The sequence below is a fragment of the Sinocyclocheilus anshuiensis genome, unplaced genomic scaffold (genome assembly GCF_001515605.1).
Source record: "Sinocyclocheilus anshuiensis isolate Anshui unplaced genomic scaffold, SAMN03320099.WGS_v1.1 scaffold80, whole genome shotgun sequence".
In the NCBI taxonomy this organism is placed as follows: Eukaryota; Metazoa; Chordata; class Actinopteri; order Cypriniformes; family Cyprinidae; genus Sinocyclocheilus; species Sinocyclocheilus anshuiensis.
In genome coordinates this window covers 480,020-501,139 of record NW_015554102.1, presented here as the reverse complement: position 1 = coordinate 501,139, position 21,120 = coordinate 480,020, and the positions used below count along the sequence as shown (strand labels likewise).

Sequence of the window (21,120 nt, the reverse complement as noted above, 5' to 3'; positions counted from 1 at the left end):
GACCCAGTTTCTTCCTCATGTTGATTGTGTTAATTTGATTCCAGGTGTGTCTCGTTCCTCCCCAATTATCCTGCCTTTAAAAGCCCTAGTCATTTCAGTTCTTGTTTGTGGGGTCTACTTGTTGAATGTCCTCCTTGTTCTCGGTTTTCCTGTGGATTGTTAAAGACCTCATTTCCTCGTTCCTTGCTCCCCGAGTGAATTGTGACATATTTTAAATAAATAAATAAAAATAACAATTTGGAATAACATGCACCAATTAGCCTCTCACAATAACACCAAAAAAATTTCAATTTTGATTCCATGTTCTCTTTAAGTGTGTAACTTGCTGAAAAATAAATAAATAAATTGCACAATATTACACCATGAGGGAGATATTGCTAACAAATTTTCAGTCCTCTCCAAAATGATTTCACGCTCTCTGGATAATTAGAGAACATTGTCCAGCACTTCTATCTCTAATTAAACAACTGATAAGTATCTAATTCCCAAAGAAGCAATTGAAAACATTACAATATGAGCTGAAGACAAATCTGAAGATATCTAATATCTGTTTGCTCTAAGCCAGCACTGTGCCCAATTTCTTCCGATGAGAAGGATGAAACACCTTTTAGTGTCAAGGCTAAGCTAGAGAGAGAGAGAGAGGAAGGGAGGAAGGATGAGTTGCGGATCTTCCTCATAAAAATGACAGCAGCAAAAGCCTCCACTATAAAAAGAAAAGCCAGTGCTCTCCTGGGACAAATTTATCTGGAGTGTTCAACACTGTTAGATTTTCAGGGGAGAGAAGGGTCTCTGTGTGTGTGTCTAAGTGGTGATGAGAAACGTTAAGGACTCCTGAAATAGACCGGTGTGAGAGGCCACAAGCTACGTGCTAAACCAGATCTCTCAACATTTTTTTTCCCCTGTGTTTCTTTGTCTTCAGCTTCATCTCTTCTGCTTTTGCATGTATTTATAAATCCGAAAAGGTCTATTTATTCAAACTAGAAGTGAACAAATACACCCACAGGTATGAGCAAGGGAGGAGGTGAGCATGTTGGGAGAAAAAAGGAATGTGAGCATGACAGCAGCAGCTGAGATTTACATTAGGTTTCGCTCATGTCGATCTGTCAGGAGTCAGTGGGCTCTTTCTGCACTGTCTCTCAGATGGGATTTGTGTGTTGCACTCTGGACTTGCTAAGACTTGTACATTCCTATGTTATTGGGAACTCAGGACTACATGTGAGGTCCAGAAATAAAGATTTTGATGCAGTGAGGTCTGTGTAACGCTTCACAATTTAATTTCAGACCATATGGAGCAAATGCAAAAATGCAAAAATGAAACCAAACATTCATTTTTTCAATTTTTTCAGTTACTTCATAAATTAATAATTGCCATTTTTTTTCAGTTTTACTTTTGCTAAATTGTGACTTCAGAAATGATCAAATCTAAACAATTTTTACTTTTCAATTTTTTTAATCTTACAATTTGCGCTGTGGGCTGTACCATTAGGGCGGGGGTGTGGCCGCGGACTGTTTCACAAATGCTTAATGTGGCTTAATATCCTACTAAAACAGTGACACTGGAGGACACACCTTATAATAAACATACAGGCTACAGACAAGCTAGCCCAGAATTTGAAGACAATTTGTTAAGTGTCAGAATATGAACGAGCAATGTTTCAAGTGAAGCGATTTCTTCCCATAGAAAACTATCTGTCATACACACACACATAACCACCGGAGAAGTAGGCTATACATAAATATTTATTCATAAACACCAGCCACGGAAATCTGTCTGCATATATCTCCAGGTAATGTTGAACTGTAAAAGCAACATTTGATTATAAATGTTTATAAATTATTTGTATATAGGTTTTTTCAGCAGGCTACAAACATTACCACGAATTACGTAGTCTAACTCGGCTGCAACCGCGACCGTGGAGAGTGGCAGCTGAGCATAGCAGAGCATAGCAAATTACTGTATGCTGTAATGTTTTCCAAATGTAGCTTTTACAGTTCAAACATTACCCAGATATATATGTAGATGGATTTTCGCGGCTGGTGTTTATGAATAAAGCTTTAGCCTACATCTCCGGTGGTTACAATTATACTGTATGTTTTTTTTTAATGAACTGGCTGATTGATTTGATTGAGTTCAACTTTAATATAAATTATATGAATATAAATATATGCATGTAAATACATGTAACTATTTTCAAAATATATACTGCATGTGTGTGTGTATATATATACATAGTAAATATACACAGTACACACACATACAGTATATTATGTAAACAAACTTTTATTTTGTTACAATTATACTGTATGTTTTTTTTTAATGAACTGGCTGATTGATTTGATTGAGTTCAACTTTAGTTATTAACTTTAATTCGCTTGTTTGTAAAATCTGGATATGGGCAAATAATAAATAAAATTATAATTCTTAGACTGTTCAACCACTGTTCAAATGTTTAGGGTTGGTAAGTATTTTTTTTTTTTCTCTTTTCTCTTTTTCTCTTTTCTCTCTTAAGTCTCTTATCCTCACCAAGTTTCCATTTATTTGATTAAAAGTATATAAAAACAGTATTAATGTTAAATATTAATATATAATATTATATTATTTTTATTATATTAATATATATTTCAGAAAAATATGTTATGTTTATATATTAAATATATTTATATATAATATAAATTATATGAATATAAATATATGCATGTAAATACATGTAACTATTTTCAAAATATATACTGCATGTGTGTGTGTATATATATACATAGTAAATATACACAGTACACACACATACAGTATATTATGTAAACAAACTTTTATTTTGGATGCGATTAATCATTTGACAGCACTAATTATTATTAATTAATTTAAAAGCTACATTTTCAACGGCCATTATTCCAGTCTTCAGTGTCACATGACCCTTCAGAAATCATACTAATATATTAATTTGGCGATCAAGAAATGTTCCTTATATTGTCAATGTTGTAAACAGTTTTGCAGCTTAATATTATTGCGGAAATGGTAATAGTGTTTTCTGTATTGTTTGATAAATATAAAGTTCAAAAGGATAGCATTTTTTTATATAAAAATTGTTTATAATATTATGAATGTCTTTACTATCCATTTTGAGCAATGCAATGCATCATTGCTTAATAAAATTAGTAATTTCTTTAAAAATAAACATTTACTTCAAATTGTATTAGAAATACCAAAATTGTATTCATGTAAAATATTAAAAGTATTTATTTTGATGTTTATAAGAGTAATGAATGAAGATGAATTGATTAGAGTCTCCAAGATGAAATATTTTGTGTTGTTGTTAAAGAGAAACTTTACTGTTTGTGCATCAGTTGTATGTGCAGGGTACTTCAGGTACTAATGTGGGAGATATGTCAGAGACTTAAACACTATTTGTCTGCTTTGTATTTTTAATGAAATGGAAATGAACAGTGCGTAACTTATTTATAATCAACACAATCACAATTAGGTTGGGAAGAAACATATTGAACATGAATTACTTATGCTAAATTACACTAATTAACAGTAAACATCCTAATTGAGTCAACTTCAAAAACACAGTGATAGAAAGCACTCTTTAAGTACGTTCTTTTTACCCTTAAAAAAAGCTTTTTTTTAACTAATCCAACATACTGTAGATAAGCAATTTTCTCTGAAATAAATCAGGCTTTAAGAGAATAAAGTCGGTGCTCTTGAATGGAATATCCCTGTTTACTTTCAAAGAAAAATAAGTCTTTATTTTCATTTTAATGCAGCATTATTGCAGTGTTTTGAAAGTGTCAGGGAATAATGCAGTCCCTGGTGAGAATTAGTGCAAATATGAATGCTTGTGTTTTTAACTTCAGTTGAAGGTATAATATTCAAGACTTAACGGGCCATGTCAAGACTTGATGGGATCATATGTAATCAAACAAATGGCAAAATTATAACACTTCATATGTAATGATTGATCAACGCTGCCTTCCGCTAACATAGTTAGCAAGACCTGAGAGGAATGTGGATCACTGACAGATCATTGCACTAATTCACAGAAGTGCTTTAATAAGTAAGGATTAGCCAGCCTTTCCATTTTCAGTCAGTCCAAGCCATAACGGGAGGCAGTGCAAAACGCTCTACCTCATTAAACAAGATCTTATTAACTGGAGCTCGGCTTATTCAGCTTAAAACTTGTGCATTTAATCAATTAAGCTGCATGCGTTAAGTTAATCATTATAATTCCACACATTTTGTGGGATCAAATGTCAAGGTTTCATTATGGTGTATTTTCAGAATGATTGGCAGTTCCTTTTGTTTTGCAGAGTTTAATGGACTGCTTTAAAAGAAACATGTTTTCAATTAACTCATAATTAAATCATAATTAACTCAATTAACTCAAAATCTTTCTTTCTTTCTTTCTTTCTTTCTTTCTTTCTTTTTTCTTTCTTTCTTTCTTTCTTTCTTTCTTTCTTTCTTTCTTTCTTTCTTTCTTTCTTTCTTTCTTTCTTTCTTTCTTTCTTTCTTTCTTTCTTTCTTTCTTTCTTTCTTTCTTTCTTTCTTTCTTTCTTTCTTTCTTTCTTTCTTTCTTTCTTTCTTCCTTCCTTCCTTCCTTTCTTTCACTGGATGATCCACAGATCTCTTTCATTCTCAATTATTGCTACCAATTTTCTTGAGGCCTTAAATGTATAGTCCATCCAAAAATGAAGATTTTGTAATGTTATACTAGCTGTTATGTTGTTCCAAACCTGAATTTCTTTCTACTGTGGAAAATAAAAGAGGATATTTGAAAGAATGTTTAAGTGACTTCTATGGACAAAACGTACAGTGGAAGTTAATTGGTACTGAAACTTTGGTTATTAACCTTCAGCTGAAAAAAAAAATAAAATAAATGCATACAGATTTGGAATGACATGAGGGTGAGTAAATGATCTTCAGCAAATGATTTTAATTTTTGAGTGGACTATCCCTATAAGTCAAGTAGTTTTTTTTTTCCGTTTTTTTCTCCAGAGCAAAAGTAAAATAATTTTCAATATTCAACATTTACACAAAGATTAATTTGATACCAAATATGCCCATCATCAAAGCTTAAAAATTCTATTCAACTCAGCATACTGAATGATTCCCAGATTTTGATTGGAAAACAACAATCCCCTAGGTCATTTACAAAGTTCACTCATAGAATGATTTCAATATGAGGTGACTTAAAATGGCCTAGGTTGCACATAGTCTCCTTTTCCAACCCAGGCTCATTGGAAAGACGTGCTAGTATCGACATTTCTGAAAAATATCATGTTGCTTCTTATATGTTTCATGACCATTTCAAAGTGAAATGTCCAGTGAGTGACGGTAAAGGTGCATTCAGTTTTATTCAAAACAGATTAACTTGAATCTAGCAACGTTTCATGGTCAGGTGAATGTCAGGTGAGTAGCTCTAAAAGGTTAATATTTTTGAAAATAATGTACCACCTACCCTAAACCTAACCGACAGTGTTAACCAAATCAAACATAAGATAAAAGCCATTCTATTTTAGCTTGCTTTTACAATACTTTGATCTCTTTTGAGTGTCATCGGGGTTCATAAATGCACTCTGCATTGCAAGTGTAGTGCTGTACCAGGTGAGCTACCAAGCAAGTTTACTTTGTCAGAAAAGCCACACATACAGTATGGAGCTGGTTTACAAATCGCACTCTATGGTAAAAGTTTGAGGTCATAACATAGTATAATGCAAGGAATTGTGCAAAAGTAAGTCTTTATTAATCAATAATCTGCCCCTGTGCATAATTTATGTGAAAAAGAAATTCAATTTGCTGGTGTGCTTAACTGCCACTAGAGTTTATTTCAGCTAGAAAGTGCATTGAATGTACAGTTGGTAGAGGCACGTTTTTCCAATGAGCCTCAATTGTCCATTTCATTTCGCAGTTTGCTTTTTTAGCACTATTGTTTGCGTCTTCTCTTCCTGTCATTCTGCCCCTGGTTGACACTTTCATTTATTTTTTTTTATTTTTTTGCCGGAGTTGGCAAAATTTCACTGCTCCATGGCCCACTTCGACATACTGCATTTTACCTTCCCCAACATCAGTTACGCTAAATAAAATGAGTCAAGTGAGATGAATGTTCATGTCTGACATCAGCTTTACTGCACATCCGGGAGCCACAAACTGAACAAGGGCAAAAAGGGTGAGGTTATTCGTGGGAGGGACTTTCATTTCTTTGGAAATAGATTTGTGCTTCATTACAAAATGGAGTTATGCAGTAGGTTGTGGAGTGTAATTACAGAAATCACTGCAGGAACTCAATCAGAATAGTCAAGCATTAAAGCATTTATGCAGCAAAAAAAATGAAGTAACCAATCAGCGCTCTTAAAGCTGCATCTGTGCTGATGAGCATCTGTTTATGCAAACCGTGTAAGTGCTTATGAATGGAATGTTTGTCAAATTACAATTTCAAAACTAAGTATTTATACTGAAGAACGCTGTATCTTGTATGTTTTTCCATAAACACCCTAGCCTGTGTGATAGACTCCCAAATGTTTTTTTGTCTGATGGTATTCAGATGGGAGAGTCTCTAAAAGTGCTGAATTGTTAATGAAGCTCTAAGTGGAGGGGAAATAATCATATTTGCACAGTTGTAATTAAAGCTATTGGTAAAGACATATTGATCGCCACCACCTTTGGCTGCCAGCCTGTGATTACTCTCAGGGATTGAGCCATAAAATATATTTCTCCAAGATAGCAAGCCACATGGTTACTTGACTGAACAAAATGGAACTTGACTGGTGTCATAGAAATTTGAAGAACTAGGCAACTATGTACTTACCTTATGTAGGGATAGGCGACAATAGTAAAGTAGCCTGTCTACAACCTATCTACAATTATGTTTATCTTAAGGTTTTAATGTGTTTCATGCTGGTGGCTTAATTAGCATGCTAACAGTGTGCTGTGTTTTAGCTGTTAAACAGCTTGAATGATTCAACTCTCTCAGAAAGTTGCATCTTTTATTTATTTGTTTTAATCTGCTGTTAAAATCTGCTTAAACTAACCTGCTTTGCTGGTCTTAGCTGGTTTAATAGAGTCTCCCAGACTGGTCTGCACTTAAAGCTATAGCTCACCCAAAAATGACAATTCTGTCATAATTTACTAATCCACATGTTGTTCAAACCTTTATGCCTTTTTTTTTTTTTTTGGAACGCAAAAGAAGATATTTTGAAGATCGTATGAATGAATAAAGAACAGTTTTGGTTACCATTGCCTTTTTTGTATAGATAGAACACACACAGACATTTCTCAAAATGGTGAGAGGATTTTGTTTAGTTTATGGGCAAATTGTCTTTTTAAGCTAGTCTTGCAAGTGTTTATCCAGTTTAGCTAGGCGGCAGCTGGTCTTTAACCAACAGACCAGAATGACTGGGTTTGATATCTATAAGGGTTTAATAATTGTTCTAATTACATGACAAAAGGGGGGTCAGTACTGTTGGAATCATTTTTAGAACATTTTTGTCCAGCTGATAAACAATAAAAACACTAACAGCCAATCAGAATCCACTCAAGATTAAAGAGCTTGAACATTTCATGCGATACATGTCAACTGCAGCATGCACTTAAAATTAACAGAACATTATCATCCCTTGGTGCATGGACACAAATCATTTTAATATTTATAATTATCGCTCTTGGTGTGAATGTGCCTCAAAACCAGCAAACCAATATAAAATAAATAAATAAATATAAAGTTGCTCACATTCCCTAGTCACATTCCTATTTTATATTTCCTCTCTCTCTCTCTGTCGCCCACAGCCTGCGAGTTGATGAACAGAGGTATCTTAGCCTTGGTCAGCTCTATCGGCTGTATGTCTGCGGGGTCGCTGCAGTCTTTAGCTGACGCAATGCACATCCCGCACCTCTTCATCCAGAGGGCACCCACGGGCACTCCTCGCTCTAGCTGCCCGGCCACCAGTCGCGCCCAACCAGACGACTACACTCTCTTCGTCCGGCCTCCCGTCTACCTAAATGATGTCATCTTCCAAGTGGTGATGGAGTACACCTGGCAGAAGTTCATTATCTTCTACGACACTGACTATGGTGAGTAGTTTCAATTTACTGATGGCAGTAGTAAACGGCCGAAAGGAGCTCTCTCACAGTGTGTCCAATCAGTGACCCCACATTAACAACCTCTTATCACCACCACCAAGAGGAAATTATACAGCATTATTACCTCCATTGCTCATTATGTGTTTAAGGCATTTTTTCTGAATGTGTTTAAGAGGAAAAAGCGTGACTGTGAGTGAGGAAAAAGATTCTGGGCATTCACAGATTAACCACAGAGCCGACTGGACTGTTGCCCACAGGCCTTTAAGTCCAAGAGGCCTCAAGCTGTTATTCATTTATTTATTTATTTTTTTCAGAAAACATCTTACCTTGAGCTTTTACCCATTGCATTTCATAGCGTTTCTCTTGGCCTTGCGGTGCATTTCACTGACTGAGCAAAACAAGCTAAACATGTTTCTTGATATGGCAGGTTTTGACGGGAGCAGAGTAGATGAGGGTGAGGATTTGCCCGCGGGTGCAGTTAGTCAGGCAGTTACCCAGCTACCAGATTAAAGCCATTCTCATTGATCAAGGTGCCCGATATTTTCCACAATCTTCCACATCATCTGGAGAAAAATTGATGGGAAGGTAAAACAAAGCATGTTTTAAAATGTATGTTGTAGTCGTAACTATGCTAATGAAAAAAAAAAATACTAAAATGTATTTGAAATACATTTATTTTGTAAAAATATTTACATATTTATGTGCTTAATAAAAATGCATTGCAATTGTACTTTTAGAATACTAAACTGCTATACTTAAAGTCTGCTAAATTGGAATAACTACTGTAATTTTGTGCTTATTTGATTGTGCTAAAGTGAAACTATTGCAAGGAGACATCAGCTACACTTTAAATATCTTGCATTTAAAATCTGATAATATACAGAAATCCTTTTTTATTTAATAGTGATATTAAAACACATTTTAGACATATTAAGAAATGTGCATTGCACAATGAAGAAATACTCCAAATAAAGTTTAATTATAATTTTATATCAGTAAGTGTTAAGTGATATGTCAATAAACATGTTAATGGATTTGAAGTAAACTTAGTATGAAATAAATGTAATTAAAATAAATAAATTATGATATGATTTTTTTTTTTACTATGGTACAGTATTCAATCAACAAGAAATAATAGTAATATATTGTGAATTTTATTTGTTGTGTTTAAATATTTATATATTGAGAAAATACTTTTAGTTTTGACCATTTGAGCTCTATGTTGATGCTGAGATTGATGTTAGCATATTTCTAAAAAGGCTGTCACAGTATCAGATTTTTTTACTAAATGATAATTGTGGCCAAAAGAATTCATGATAATGATTTATTGCAGCTATCTTTAGAAATTTTGAAAAGGAAAAATGTCATAGAGTTTCATAGAAATTCATCTGTAACTTTATTTTGAAAGAATCACACTCAAAATACAAGTGTAGGGAGGTGGAAAGAGTTTGTAAGCATAACTGTACAAAAGCACACAAAAATAATGTACAGTTGCTCGCCCCTTCCTGTAGGCTGGGGTGTCAAACACCCATCCTTTTTACCGAATCCAAAAAACTTGCCGAGAAAACTCATTTAGGAGCGGACCGAGAGTCTAATTTTTGTTAGTCACCTCCTCCGACATAATTATTTTAAAAAAAATGTATGATAGGTGGAAACCGGGTTGAATGTGCAATACTGCCATTTATTATCAACTAGATACTGACGCTCAAGTACTAATCATATGTGTAGTATAAACATGATATTCAGTATAGTAGATGAAAAACAATATGCAAACAAGAGTAGTGTGTCCAAATTCATAAAACAGTAGATTCTGAAGTATAGACACTTTTATAGACACTTTACTATCCCATGAAGCCAAGTGAGAGGATTTGTGAATGACAGTGAAGCGACACAAATGACACTGGTAGGTCACGTGACAATGACAACATAACAATTGTAGTTCATCCAGGCTAGATTCATACACACATTCACACTATATAGAAGATGCTTTTATAACAGCTGCAAAGTTATTAAAAGAAGTACCTGCAAATTTGGACGCAGCCATGCAATACTAAAACAAAGTATCTTAGCAGGCAGCATAATTAAAATGTCTGCTTTCTGGAACACATAAGATGCCTTCAAATCCTGCCTGCGTAGGTAGTTTACTACATTTTGGAACAGAGCGTTTGTGTTTGTCAGTAGGTTAAAGAGAAAAGGGGAGCGCAATATAAGATGGTGGAATAGAGTGTAGTTGTGTGTGAAAAGAACTCCATGGTTGATGGTCCCTCTGGAGGGCACGCTCCGCTGCAGCAGCTTAAGGTGCGGATGAATAAGTACCTGTCCCCGAAGACAAACGGATATGATTTCAGCCATGTCCGAGGGACCATGTGCCCTCGGCAGCCATATAGTAATGAAGCCTTAGAGATCCTCTCCCCTCCTCCCCGCCTTAAGTGTGTGGAGAGCTTGACCAGTGACTCCGAAGATAGACTCCTCGGACATTTGATTAGCTGGTCCCTGAGCAAGAGATCTTTCAGAGAGAACAAAGTGTTCCTAAATTGCTTTGGCTTTTTAAGATGACTTGGACAAAAGACAGTTCATTGGTGAACTGATTGTGCCTCATTGGTATCTCTTATTTTTCAGGAATAGAGCTGGCAGAAGTCGCAAAAACAAAAAAAAGAAAGAAGAAAAAAAAGATAAATCAATTTGCAATCCGAGGTTTCCCTCTCTATGTTAAGTATCCTCTGCCGTAACTGACGTTATTCTAGGCGACTTCATAAATTGAAGCGATTTTGAAATAAATTGAAGAGTTTTTTGAGCTAAGTGGATTTGAACTGCAACTTCACAAAAAATGATATGCATCGTTAATTAATTTGGGTAGTCTTTTTTTCTTGCTAAATATATATAGGCCTATATATAATATACTACTGTTTTAAAGTCTGGGGTCACAGATTTTTTAAGAAAGAAATTGATACTTTTATTCAGAAAGAATGCATTAAATGGATCAAGTGGATTATTTTAACTCTCACTATTCATCAAAGAATCCTGAAAAAAGAGACTGTATTGAAGTTTCCACACAAATTTAAGCAGAACAACCATTTTCAACTTTTTGGTATTTTTGGTATAAAGGTATTTGTGAGTGCCAAATTAGCATATCAAATTGATTCTGAAGGAACATGTTACCACTGGAGTAATGGCTACTGACAATTCAGCTTTTTTTTTTAAATATATTATTATATATTCACAGATTCAAATGAATATAAAATAAAGAAATTAAAAAAATCAAATGTTTATGGATTGTAGAAAATGTATATAATGTACACTGTAGATGCCTAACCTGTTGATGCATGGGTGTCCTGGATGCTGATTGGTCAATCTTTGTAACTTTCAAAGGGTCTGATTTTATAGCATTTTTCTGCTATCCATGATTCTTTGCAATCACGTTACATCCTTGTAGAAGGTATTTCAAAATGCACACTTCTATCTTAACTGACATTCATCTGCAGAGTGATGTAGGTCCCCTAGTTGGCTCATCTACTACAGCATAGGTGCGCACTGCAAAGACAATTTGGTGTAGAAACAATTTTCACTCAGAAATTGCTAGTAAATTTCACAAATAATTGCAACGAAACTGCTCGTAACTTCTCATAACACAATAGTATTATTTTAATAAAATATAATAATAAATATAATAATATAATCTAATATAATATAATGTTTTATTCACAACTTCATTTTTTTACAGTGCAGCTGAGAAATGGAGAGAAAATACAACAAATTGTTAATTACTAAGATAAAAAGTAGTGATTCAGAGAAAATGTGCATTATTTTTATATATAATATGACGTTTGCAATTTGTAAAAGTCAAGTTGTAATTTGAATTCCTGTTCTGAATGTAGATTATGCAGGTAGGTAATAGAGACATGTGTTCAACATAGTGTGTTGTCTCACTGCTTAAGGTGAAGTCTGTGACCTCAAATATGATTACCACCTTCCATAAATTCAGTCCGAATAGCTGTGGTGTAGCACTTATAATATTAGAATAACCTGTCCAGCGCTTTGCCAGACCAGGATAAGGTTAATTTAATGTGACGCAAGTCCAAATGAGATGATTTCGTGGTTAACAGACACGTGGATGAAAAAGATAAAGGAAATTGAGTCCCTCTTTTGAAGAGATAATTAATAATGATTTAGGCCAATGACCCTATTATCCTCTCACGATAACCAGTCACCCTCTGTATTGTAGGGTGGGTCAGAAGTAAGAATATATTTAATTGTACATTTCCCCTTTTCCTTATTGACGACAAACATTCCTTAGTTTTCAAAATATACAACCGTCTTGAAGCAACATAATGGCCCAAGCTGGTCTTTTCATCAGGGACATTCTCTATCTCTCTTTCTCCGTCTGCCTGTTTCTCTCTCTGCAAGATGAACTGTGACATGAAGATTTGTTTTTAGCCCCCATTGTCACTCGCTAGGGTAGTAAATCCTAGTGGAAACATTAAAACAGTAGAGAGGATGCAGCTAGTGGGAGATTCACAGTGTGAGAGCTCACTCGATCAGCACTCAGCTGCGGGCCTCAGATCCGGTCCTTTGGATTCTGCTCACAGTTCCTACCGGGCCACATATGACTGTGTCACTCAGAGCATCTATTTAGCTCTGGAATTTGAATTAAAGTAGTAGAACAAAAATAGTGCTGGTTCCCTCTAATCAGTAATCAGTAGACCGAACCGGAAACTGGCATGTATTGACTCGTGTCAAGCTTTTGAGTGACTTAAGTCTCAGGCTGGGGTGGACGTACAGTAATCAAGCTCAGCACCAATTGATTTCTCTGTTAGATAAACGGAGGTAGAAGTAAACTGAAGACTTTAGAGGAGTAGTTGGGACTTTTCTTACCCCTCTTCACTGTTCCCAATTAGGAGGGGCTTTCAAGCTTCTTGAGGCTGTTTGCAAAAATATAAAAGCAGCTGTGTATTTTTATGTATTAAAGGAAGAATCATTTATACTGTGTGTGTGATAAATATTAAGGGTTATATTATAAAGACAATGTGTGCAAAATTAATTAACTGGCTTTTGTATTATTTGTGTTTATCATATCAAAGCCAAAATATAAAAAAAAAAATATCTGGGAAATATTTTCTGTACTGTTAGATGAATAAACTAGAAGAGAAGATAAAACCAATATGTTTTTGGTGCAATCTGTAACATGCTAATGTGTTCTTGAACATTGCATATTGCAAGAGATTATTGAGAGATTTACTAGCATGTCAATACATCTACCTATCAGAGAGAGCAAGCCATCATCGAATTAATACAAGAAATGGCTCAGAAAGATCATCATGATATTTTTCCACCAGATAGGGGTGAAAAATGGTCAGCTTCTTAGGAAGCAAAGTCATTTGAATGTTATTCAAAGCAAGGACAAAAGTTATGCTACTTCTGCCATTCATTTTGGTATTAGATTGTTCAATGAATATAAGGTGGACGTTTAGGGTCTTTTTTTGTAATTGCACTTGCATGTTTCATAATTTTGTATTTTTATTGCATGTGAATGTATATTTGTGTATGGATGTATGTGTGTGCATATGTATGTTTTTTTTTATTATTATTTGGTGTAGTATTATTGAATATGTTTTGAACATTTGTTTTTATATTTCTCAAGTATTTTGTATTTACTGTATTTTTTTGTTGCATTTTTATCTTTCGATGTACTTTCTGCATTAATTCAGTCTCAGTATTGCTTAGCAGAAAAGTGAATAAAGCTAATTCTGATTCTGATTCTGATTCTGAAATAAACGTCAATTGCATATACAGTGGGTAAAATAAGTATTGAACACGTCACCATTTGTCTTAGTAAATATATTTCTAAAGGTGCTGTTGACTTGAAATGTTCACCAGATGTCGGTAACAACCCAAGTAATCCATACATGCAAAGAAAACAAAACAAATAATTTCAGAAATTAAGTTATGTGTAATAAAGTAGAATGACACAAGAAAACGTATTGAACATATGAAGAAAGGGAGGTGCAAAAAGGCATGGAAAGCCAAGACACCAGCTAAATCTATCAGTAATTACAAAGCAATCCTGCCCCTTGTCAGTGGAAATGAATACTAGCTGGTTCAGTCTCAACACCTACAGTACCAGGATGATGAAGATGAAGCAAGGGTGGACATTTCAGCAAGACAATGATCCCAAACACAGCCAAAGAAACTCTCATTTGGTTTCAGAAAAAGAAAGTAAAGCTGCTAGAATGGCCCAGACAATCATCTGACTTGAATCCAATAGAAAATAAGAACTAAAGGTCAGAGTTCATAGAAGAGGCCCACAGAACCTTTAAGATTTGAAGACTCTGTGGAAGAATGGGCCAAAATTACACCTGAACAATGCATGTGTAACGGAGGCCAGCGGGTAGGTGCTGTGCAGGTAAACCTCACTCCCCTGAACTCAAGAGGCGCTCTAGCGACTGACGCTAGTGGCTGCAGTCTTTAGCCTCCTTGTTAGTGCGCCTGCCTCCCATGCTGGAGACCCGGGTTCGAGTACCTGGGGGGGGTTACACATGTGACTAGTTTCTCCATACAGGAGGCATCTTGAAGCTGTCATTACCAACAAAGGCTTTTGTACAAAGTATTAAATACATTTCAGTAGTTCAATACTTTTTTCCCTGTGTCATTCTATTTTATTACACAAGTTAATTTCTGAACTTGTTTTGTTTTATTTGTATGTATGGATTACTTGGGTTGTCACCGACATCTGGTGAAAATTTCATGTCAACAGCACCTTTAGAAATATATTTACTGGGAAAAATGGTGACGTGTTCAATACTTATTTTACCCGCTGTAAGGACAGACATATACTTAAAGAAACATAAGAAATAATTCTGTTACAAAATGACACTACTGCTCAAAAGTTTGGACACAGTAAGATGTTATTGAAATAAATTAATACTTTTATTCAGCAAGGATGCATTAAATTGATCAAAATAAACAGTAAAGACTAGTAAACAGTAAAGACAAAAATGTATTGTGTTTCCCACAATAATATGAACAACTTTTTTAACACTGATAATAAAAAGAAATGTTTCAATAGCATAATTGAACACCAAAGCAGCATATTAGAAAGGTTTCTAAAGGATCATGTGACAGAAGACTGGAGAAATAGCTGCTGAAAATTCAGCTTTGCCATCACAGGAATAAATTACATTTTAAAATACATTACAATAGAAATCACTCATTTAAAATTGTAATAATATTTCACAATATTAATGTTTTTACTGTATTTTTTATCAAATAAATGCAGCCTTGGTGAGAATAAGAGACTTTTTAAAAATCTTACAGACCTCAGGCTTTTGAATGGTAGGGTATATGCAGATTTACACATTAATTTTAATTTTTACTGTTAAAAATTAGGATTATCTATAGAATGATTGTTATTATTCTCAAACAGTTTTCAACCAGTCTTTAGACGAAACACAGAACAACTTTTCAGTTCGAAATCATGTGGTCAAAGTCTGGCTAGTTAGCATAGGTTCAGTTCACAGGTGACAGTTAAAATATATACCTCACATACATTGTAAGTTGAATTAAAGCATTTGCCGAAAGATTATTTTAACCGTAATTTTCCACAAGATGATGCAGAGCTATTAATCAGAGTGTTTTGTGTGAAAGTTATTATTTTAAAGTTGAGCACAGTAGCATATGCTGGAAATGCTTAGAGTTCAAACTGAGATTCTCTGACAGGGAAAGTGAGGGCAGAGTCTGTAATAATAATGGAGACGCTAATGCTGATTGTAATTACATGTGTATTTTTTGACAGATGAAAAGGGCCTCATTGGTGCGTTACCGCTGTGCTGTGTGTCTGTTTGTATTAATCTCCCTCGCTATAACCTCCTCATCTTTGAATGGGAGCTCTGTAATGTCCCGACTTCATAGAGTCGTAACTGAAAAATAACAAGCAGTGTACCATTGCCTTCCACAGCCCCATCCTGCAATATCGTAGCCTTGTAACGTTGCCGTAAACGGCTCCTACCCAGATGCCACTCCAGCACAGGGACTGTATCGGGTCCCCCATGTGTCCTCCACTATAAACACAAGCTGCTGTCTGCTGGTGCCCTGCCCTCCGCACTAGCAGGGGAACCCAATAAGAGAGCAGAACCGCAGCCGTAGATTTGCTTTAAATTGGATCCAGTGCACAGATGGAGGCACCGGTGCTTTTGACCCTCCTCCGGCGTGCTGTGGATGTTGTCCTCGTCTTCACTTTTTAGCTGCATCGAGTGACAGAGTTTCAGTGGAGGTGCAGGCGGCAATGACCCTGCTAATTAAGCCAAGAGCCAAACCACTCTGATTCGAGTTTTCTTGTGTCCTGAAAGTTAAAAACAATGGATTTCAGTTAAATGGTACTTCAAAAGAGAATTTTACAGCAGTGTTGGGAGGTAATTAACTTCGAGTAGTGACACTACTAACTTGACTACATTTTTCAGGAGTGTGATAGCAGTTCAGTTATGTTCTTAACAGTGTAGCTTTTCCAGTTACAAGGTACTTTATCCAGCCCGGTGTAGCATTGTATATTGCGGATTTTAATGTCTGACCTGAGGAAATAATATCACAGTCCCTATATTTTGTAGTATGTTTTTGGTTATGCAAATGAGGTGGGGGTTTTTTTTAGTATACATTTATCTGTTCAAGTTTTATTTAAATTATTTTTAAATTAAAATCCCCTGATTCAAATGTTTCTGATTTAAATTATATATAGTACAGTTTTTAATTTTTTACATTGTGTGTTTAATTTTTAAAACATTTCCTGTTTAACTTCAATGTGGATAGCTACTGTTTGTTAGTAGCTATCTACTTTTTCAAAACATTTGCTTGACTAGTTTTATTGCTTTAAATTTTGATTGGTTTAAGTTTTGTATGATCATTATTTCAAATTAATTAGCTTAAAATGCACAACACAAGTTTTACATAAATGCATGTATAGTTCGGTAAAAGTTGTTCATAAATGCTTTATTTTAAGTTAATAGACTTAAAATGCATAAACATATTAAGTTTTACATAAATGCATGTATAGATTCAAAAGTTGTACATAAACATTATTTTAAGTTTTAAAAAAGTACACATTATTTATTAAGTATTTTTTTAAGGTAAAACATTTAAAATGCACACGTTTTCCATTAAAGAATGTATAGTTAATAAACTAAAACTTAAAACACAAACACGATAAGTTTACATAAACACATTATTTTCAAAACATTTGCTTGACTGTTGTTTACGTAATTCAAATTATGATTAGTTTGTAGCTTCGCCAATGCTACTATAACTATTTGGTTTCAGAAGAAGAAAGTAAAGCTGCTAGAATGGCCCAGACAATCATCTGACTTGAATCCAATAGAAAATAAGAACTAAAGGTCAGAGTTCATAGAAGAGGCCCACAGAACCTTTAAGATTTGAAGACTCTGTGGAAGAATGGGCCAAAATTACACCTGAACAATGCATGTGTAACGGAGGCCAGCGGGTAGGTGCTGTGCAGGTAAACCTCACTCCCCTGAACTCAAGAGGCGCTCTAGCGACTGACGCTAGTGGCTGCAGTCTTTAGCCTCCTTGTTAGTGCGCCTGCCTCCCATGCTGGAGACCCGGGTTCGAGTACCTGGGGGGGGTTACACATGTGACTAGTTTCTCCATACAGGAGGCATCTTGAAGCTGTCATTACCAACAAAGGCTTTTGTACAAAGTATTAAATACATTTCAGTAGTTCAATACTTTTTTCCCTGTGTCATTCTATTTTATTACACAAGTTAATTTCTGAACTTGTTTTGTTTTATTTGTATGTATGGATTACTTGGGTTGTCACCGACATCTGGTGAAAATTTCATGTCAACAGCACCTTTAGAAATATATTTACTGGGAAAAATGGTGACGTGTTCAATACTTATTTTACCCGCTGTAAGGACAGACATATACTTAAAGAAACATAAGAAATAATTCTGTTACAAAATGACACTACTGCTCAAAAGTTTGGACACAGTAAGATGTTATTGAAATAAATTAATACTTTTATTCAGCAAGGATGCATTAAATTGATCAAAATAAACAGTAAAGACTAGTAAACAGTAAAGACAAAAATGTATTGTGTTTCCCACAATAATATGAACAACTTTTTTAACACTGATAATAAAAAGAAATGTTTCAATAGCATAATTGAACACCAAAGCAGCATATTAGAAAGGTTTCTAAAGGATCATGTGACAGAAGACTGGAGAAATAGCTGCTGAAAATTCAGCTTTGCCATCACAGGAATAAATTACATTTTAAAATACATTACAATAGAAATCACTCATTTAAAATTGTAATAATATTTCACAATATTAATGTTTTTACTGTATTTTTTATCAAATAAATGCAGCCTTGGTGAGAATAAGAGACTTTTTAAAAATCTTACAGACCTCAGGCTTTTGAATGGTAGGGTATATGCAGATTTACACATTAATTTTAATTTTTACTGTTAAAAATTAGGATTATCTATAGAATGATTGTTATTATTCTCAAACAGTTTTCAACCAGTCTTTAGACGAAACACAGAACAACTTTTCAGTTCGAAATCATGTGGTCAAAGTCTGGCTAGTTAGCATAGGTTCAGTTCACAGGTGACAGTTAAAATATATACCTCACATACATTGTAAGTTGAATTAAAGCATTTGCCGAAAGATTATTTTAACCGTAATTTTCCACAAGATGATGCAGAGCTATTAATCAGAGTGTTTTGTGTGAAAGTTATTATTTTAAAGTTGAGCACAGTAGCATATGCTGGAAATGCTTAGAGTTCAAACTGAGATTCTCTGACAGGGAAAGTGAGGGCAGAGTCTGTAATAATAATGGAGACGCTAATGCTGATTGTAATTACATGTGTATTTTTTGACAGATGAAAAGGGCCTCATTGGTGCGTTACCGCTGTGCTGTGTGTCTGTTTGTATTAATCTCCCTCGCTATAACCTCCTCATCTTTGAATGGGAGCTCTGTAATGTCCCGACTTCATAGAGTCGTAACTGAAAAATAACAAGCAGTGTACCATTGCCTTCCACAGCCCCATCCTGCAATATCGTAGCCTTGTAACGTTGCCGTAAACGGCTCCTACCCAGATGCCACTCCAGCACAGGGACTGTATCGGGTCCCCCATGTGTCCTCCACTATAAACACAAGCTGCTGTCTGCTGGTGCCCTGCCCTCCGCACTAGCAGGGGAACCCAATAAGAGAGCAGAACCGCAGCCGTAGATTTGCTTTAAATTGGATCCAGTGCACAGATGGAGGCACCGGTGCTTTTGACCCTCCTCCGGCGTGCTGTGGATGTTGTCCTCGTCTTCACTTTTTAGCTGCATCGAGTGACAGAGTTTCAGTGGAGGTGCAGGCGGCAATGACCCTGCTAATTAAGCCAAGAGCCAAACCACTCTGATTCGAGTTTTCTTGTGTCCTGAAAGTTAAAAACAATGGATTTCAGTTAAATGGTACTTCAAAAGAGAATTTTACAGCAGTGTTGGGAGGTAATTAACTTCGAGTAGTGACACTACTAACTTGACTACATTTTTCAGGAGTGTGATAGCAGTTCAGTTATGTTCTTAACAGTGTAGCTTTTCCAGTTACAAGGTACTTTATCCAGCCCGGTGTAGCATTGTATATTGCGGATTTTAATGTCTGACCTGAGGAAATAATATCACAGTCCCTATATTTTGTAGTATGTTTTTGGTTATGCAAATGAGGTGGGGGTTTTTTTTAGTATACATTTATCTGTTCAAGTTTTATTTAAATTATTTTTAAATTAAAATCCCCTGATTCAAATGTTTCTGATTTAAATTATATATAGTACAGTTTTTAATTTTTTACATTGTGTGTTTAATTTTTAAAACATTTCCTGTTTAACTTCAATGTGGATAGCTACTGTTTGTTAGTAGCTATCTACTTTTTCAAAACATTTGCTTGACTAGTTTTATTGCTTTAAATTTTGATTGGTTTAAGTTTTGTATGATCATTATTTCAAATGAATTAGCTTAAAATGCACAACACAAGTTTTACATAAATGCATGTATAGTTCGGTAAAAGTTGTTCATAAATGCTTTATTTTAAGTTAATAGACTTAAAATGCATAAACATATTAAGTTTTACATAAATGCATGTATAGATTCAAAAGTTGTACATAAACATTATTTTAAGTTTTAAAAAAGTACACATTATTTATTAAGTATTTTTTTAAGGTAAAACATTTAAAATGCACACGTTTTCCATTAAAGAATGTATAGTTAATAAACTAAAACTTAAAACACAAACACGATAAGTTTACATAAACACATTATTTTCAAAACATTTGCTTGACTGTTGTTTACGTAATTCAAATTATGATTAGTTTGTAGCTTCGCCAATGCTACTATAACTCGGTATATTTTACAATATGTATAATTTGATATGTAATGCAATATATTTATATCGATTTTGCAATAAGGAAATATCAAGTTCTGTAGCTTGACAATTAAATCTGAAAATATGTGATGTTTTAACAGACGTATTTTGGAAAATAGCAGTCTGTACCCTTATGGAAAATCCAGTTTGAAATAATAGGTGTGGTTAGTTGTTTTCTAGCTCGTTAGCTAATCCAAGTTGGTCATTGATCTTACCAGGTTCCAAATAACAACCATATTGACCATCTGGTATCTGTTTTTGCGGATGCAAGATGATCTACTGTGGCTAATGACTAGGGTGGGCTAGCTAATGCTATTAGCTTAAGATGGATTTTCCAGTCATTTCATGTTGTTTTTCTGCTTCAGTTATGCATCTAAAACATAGGCATGATATTAAGTCTTCTTTTAGCAGCTCATGACTGAAGGGCTACCTACAGTAAAGACGTTTTCATTCGATGCTTTTCTGGAAAGTCTCTTTTTTGCACACATCTCTGTCACACAGTCAGTCTCACCTTCAACACCCCCCACCTTAATTCCCCCTGGTTCCCTCGCCCCAGTCCCATCTTTCAGGGACGCTTTGATCCTGCATTCTCAACGCCTCCCCGCTCCGGTGAAAACGGTTTGATGTAGGGA

At 34.8% G+C, this 21,120-nt stretch overlaps 1 protein-coding gene across 1 annotated transcript in view; it reads left to right on the top strand.

Annotated features, from left to right (window-relative positions):
* grid2 (glutamate receptor, ionotropic, delta 2) overlaps window positions 1–21,120 on the top strand; it is a 415,852-nt gene that overhangs the window by 238,224 nt on the left and 156,508 nt on the right. Inside the window, exon 3 of the mRNA XM_016461892.1 lies at window positions 7,781–8,065. Coding sequence (XP_016317378.1) covers window positions 7,781–8,065 — 285 coding nt within the window. The remainder of the gene's footprint in view (window positions 1–7,780; window positions 8,066–21,120) is intronic.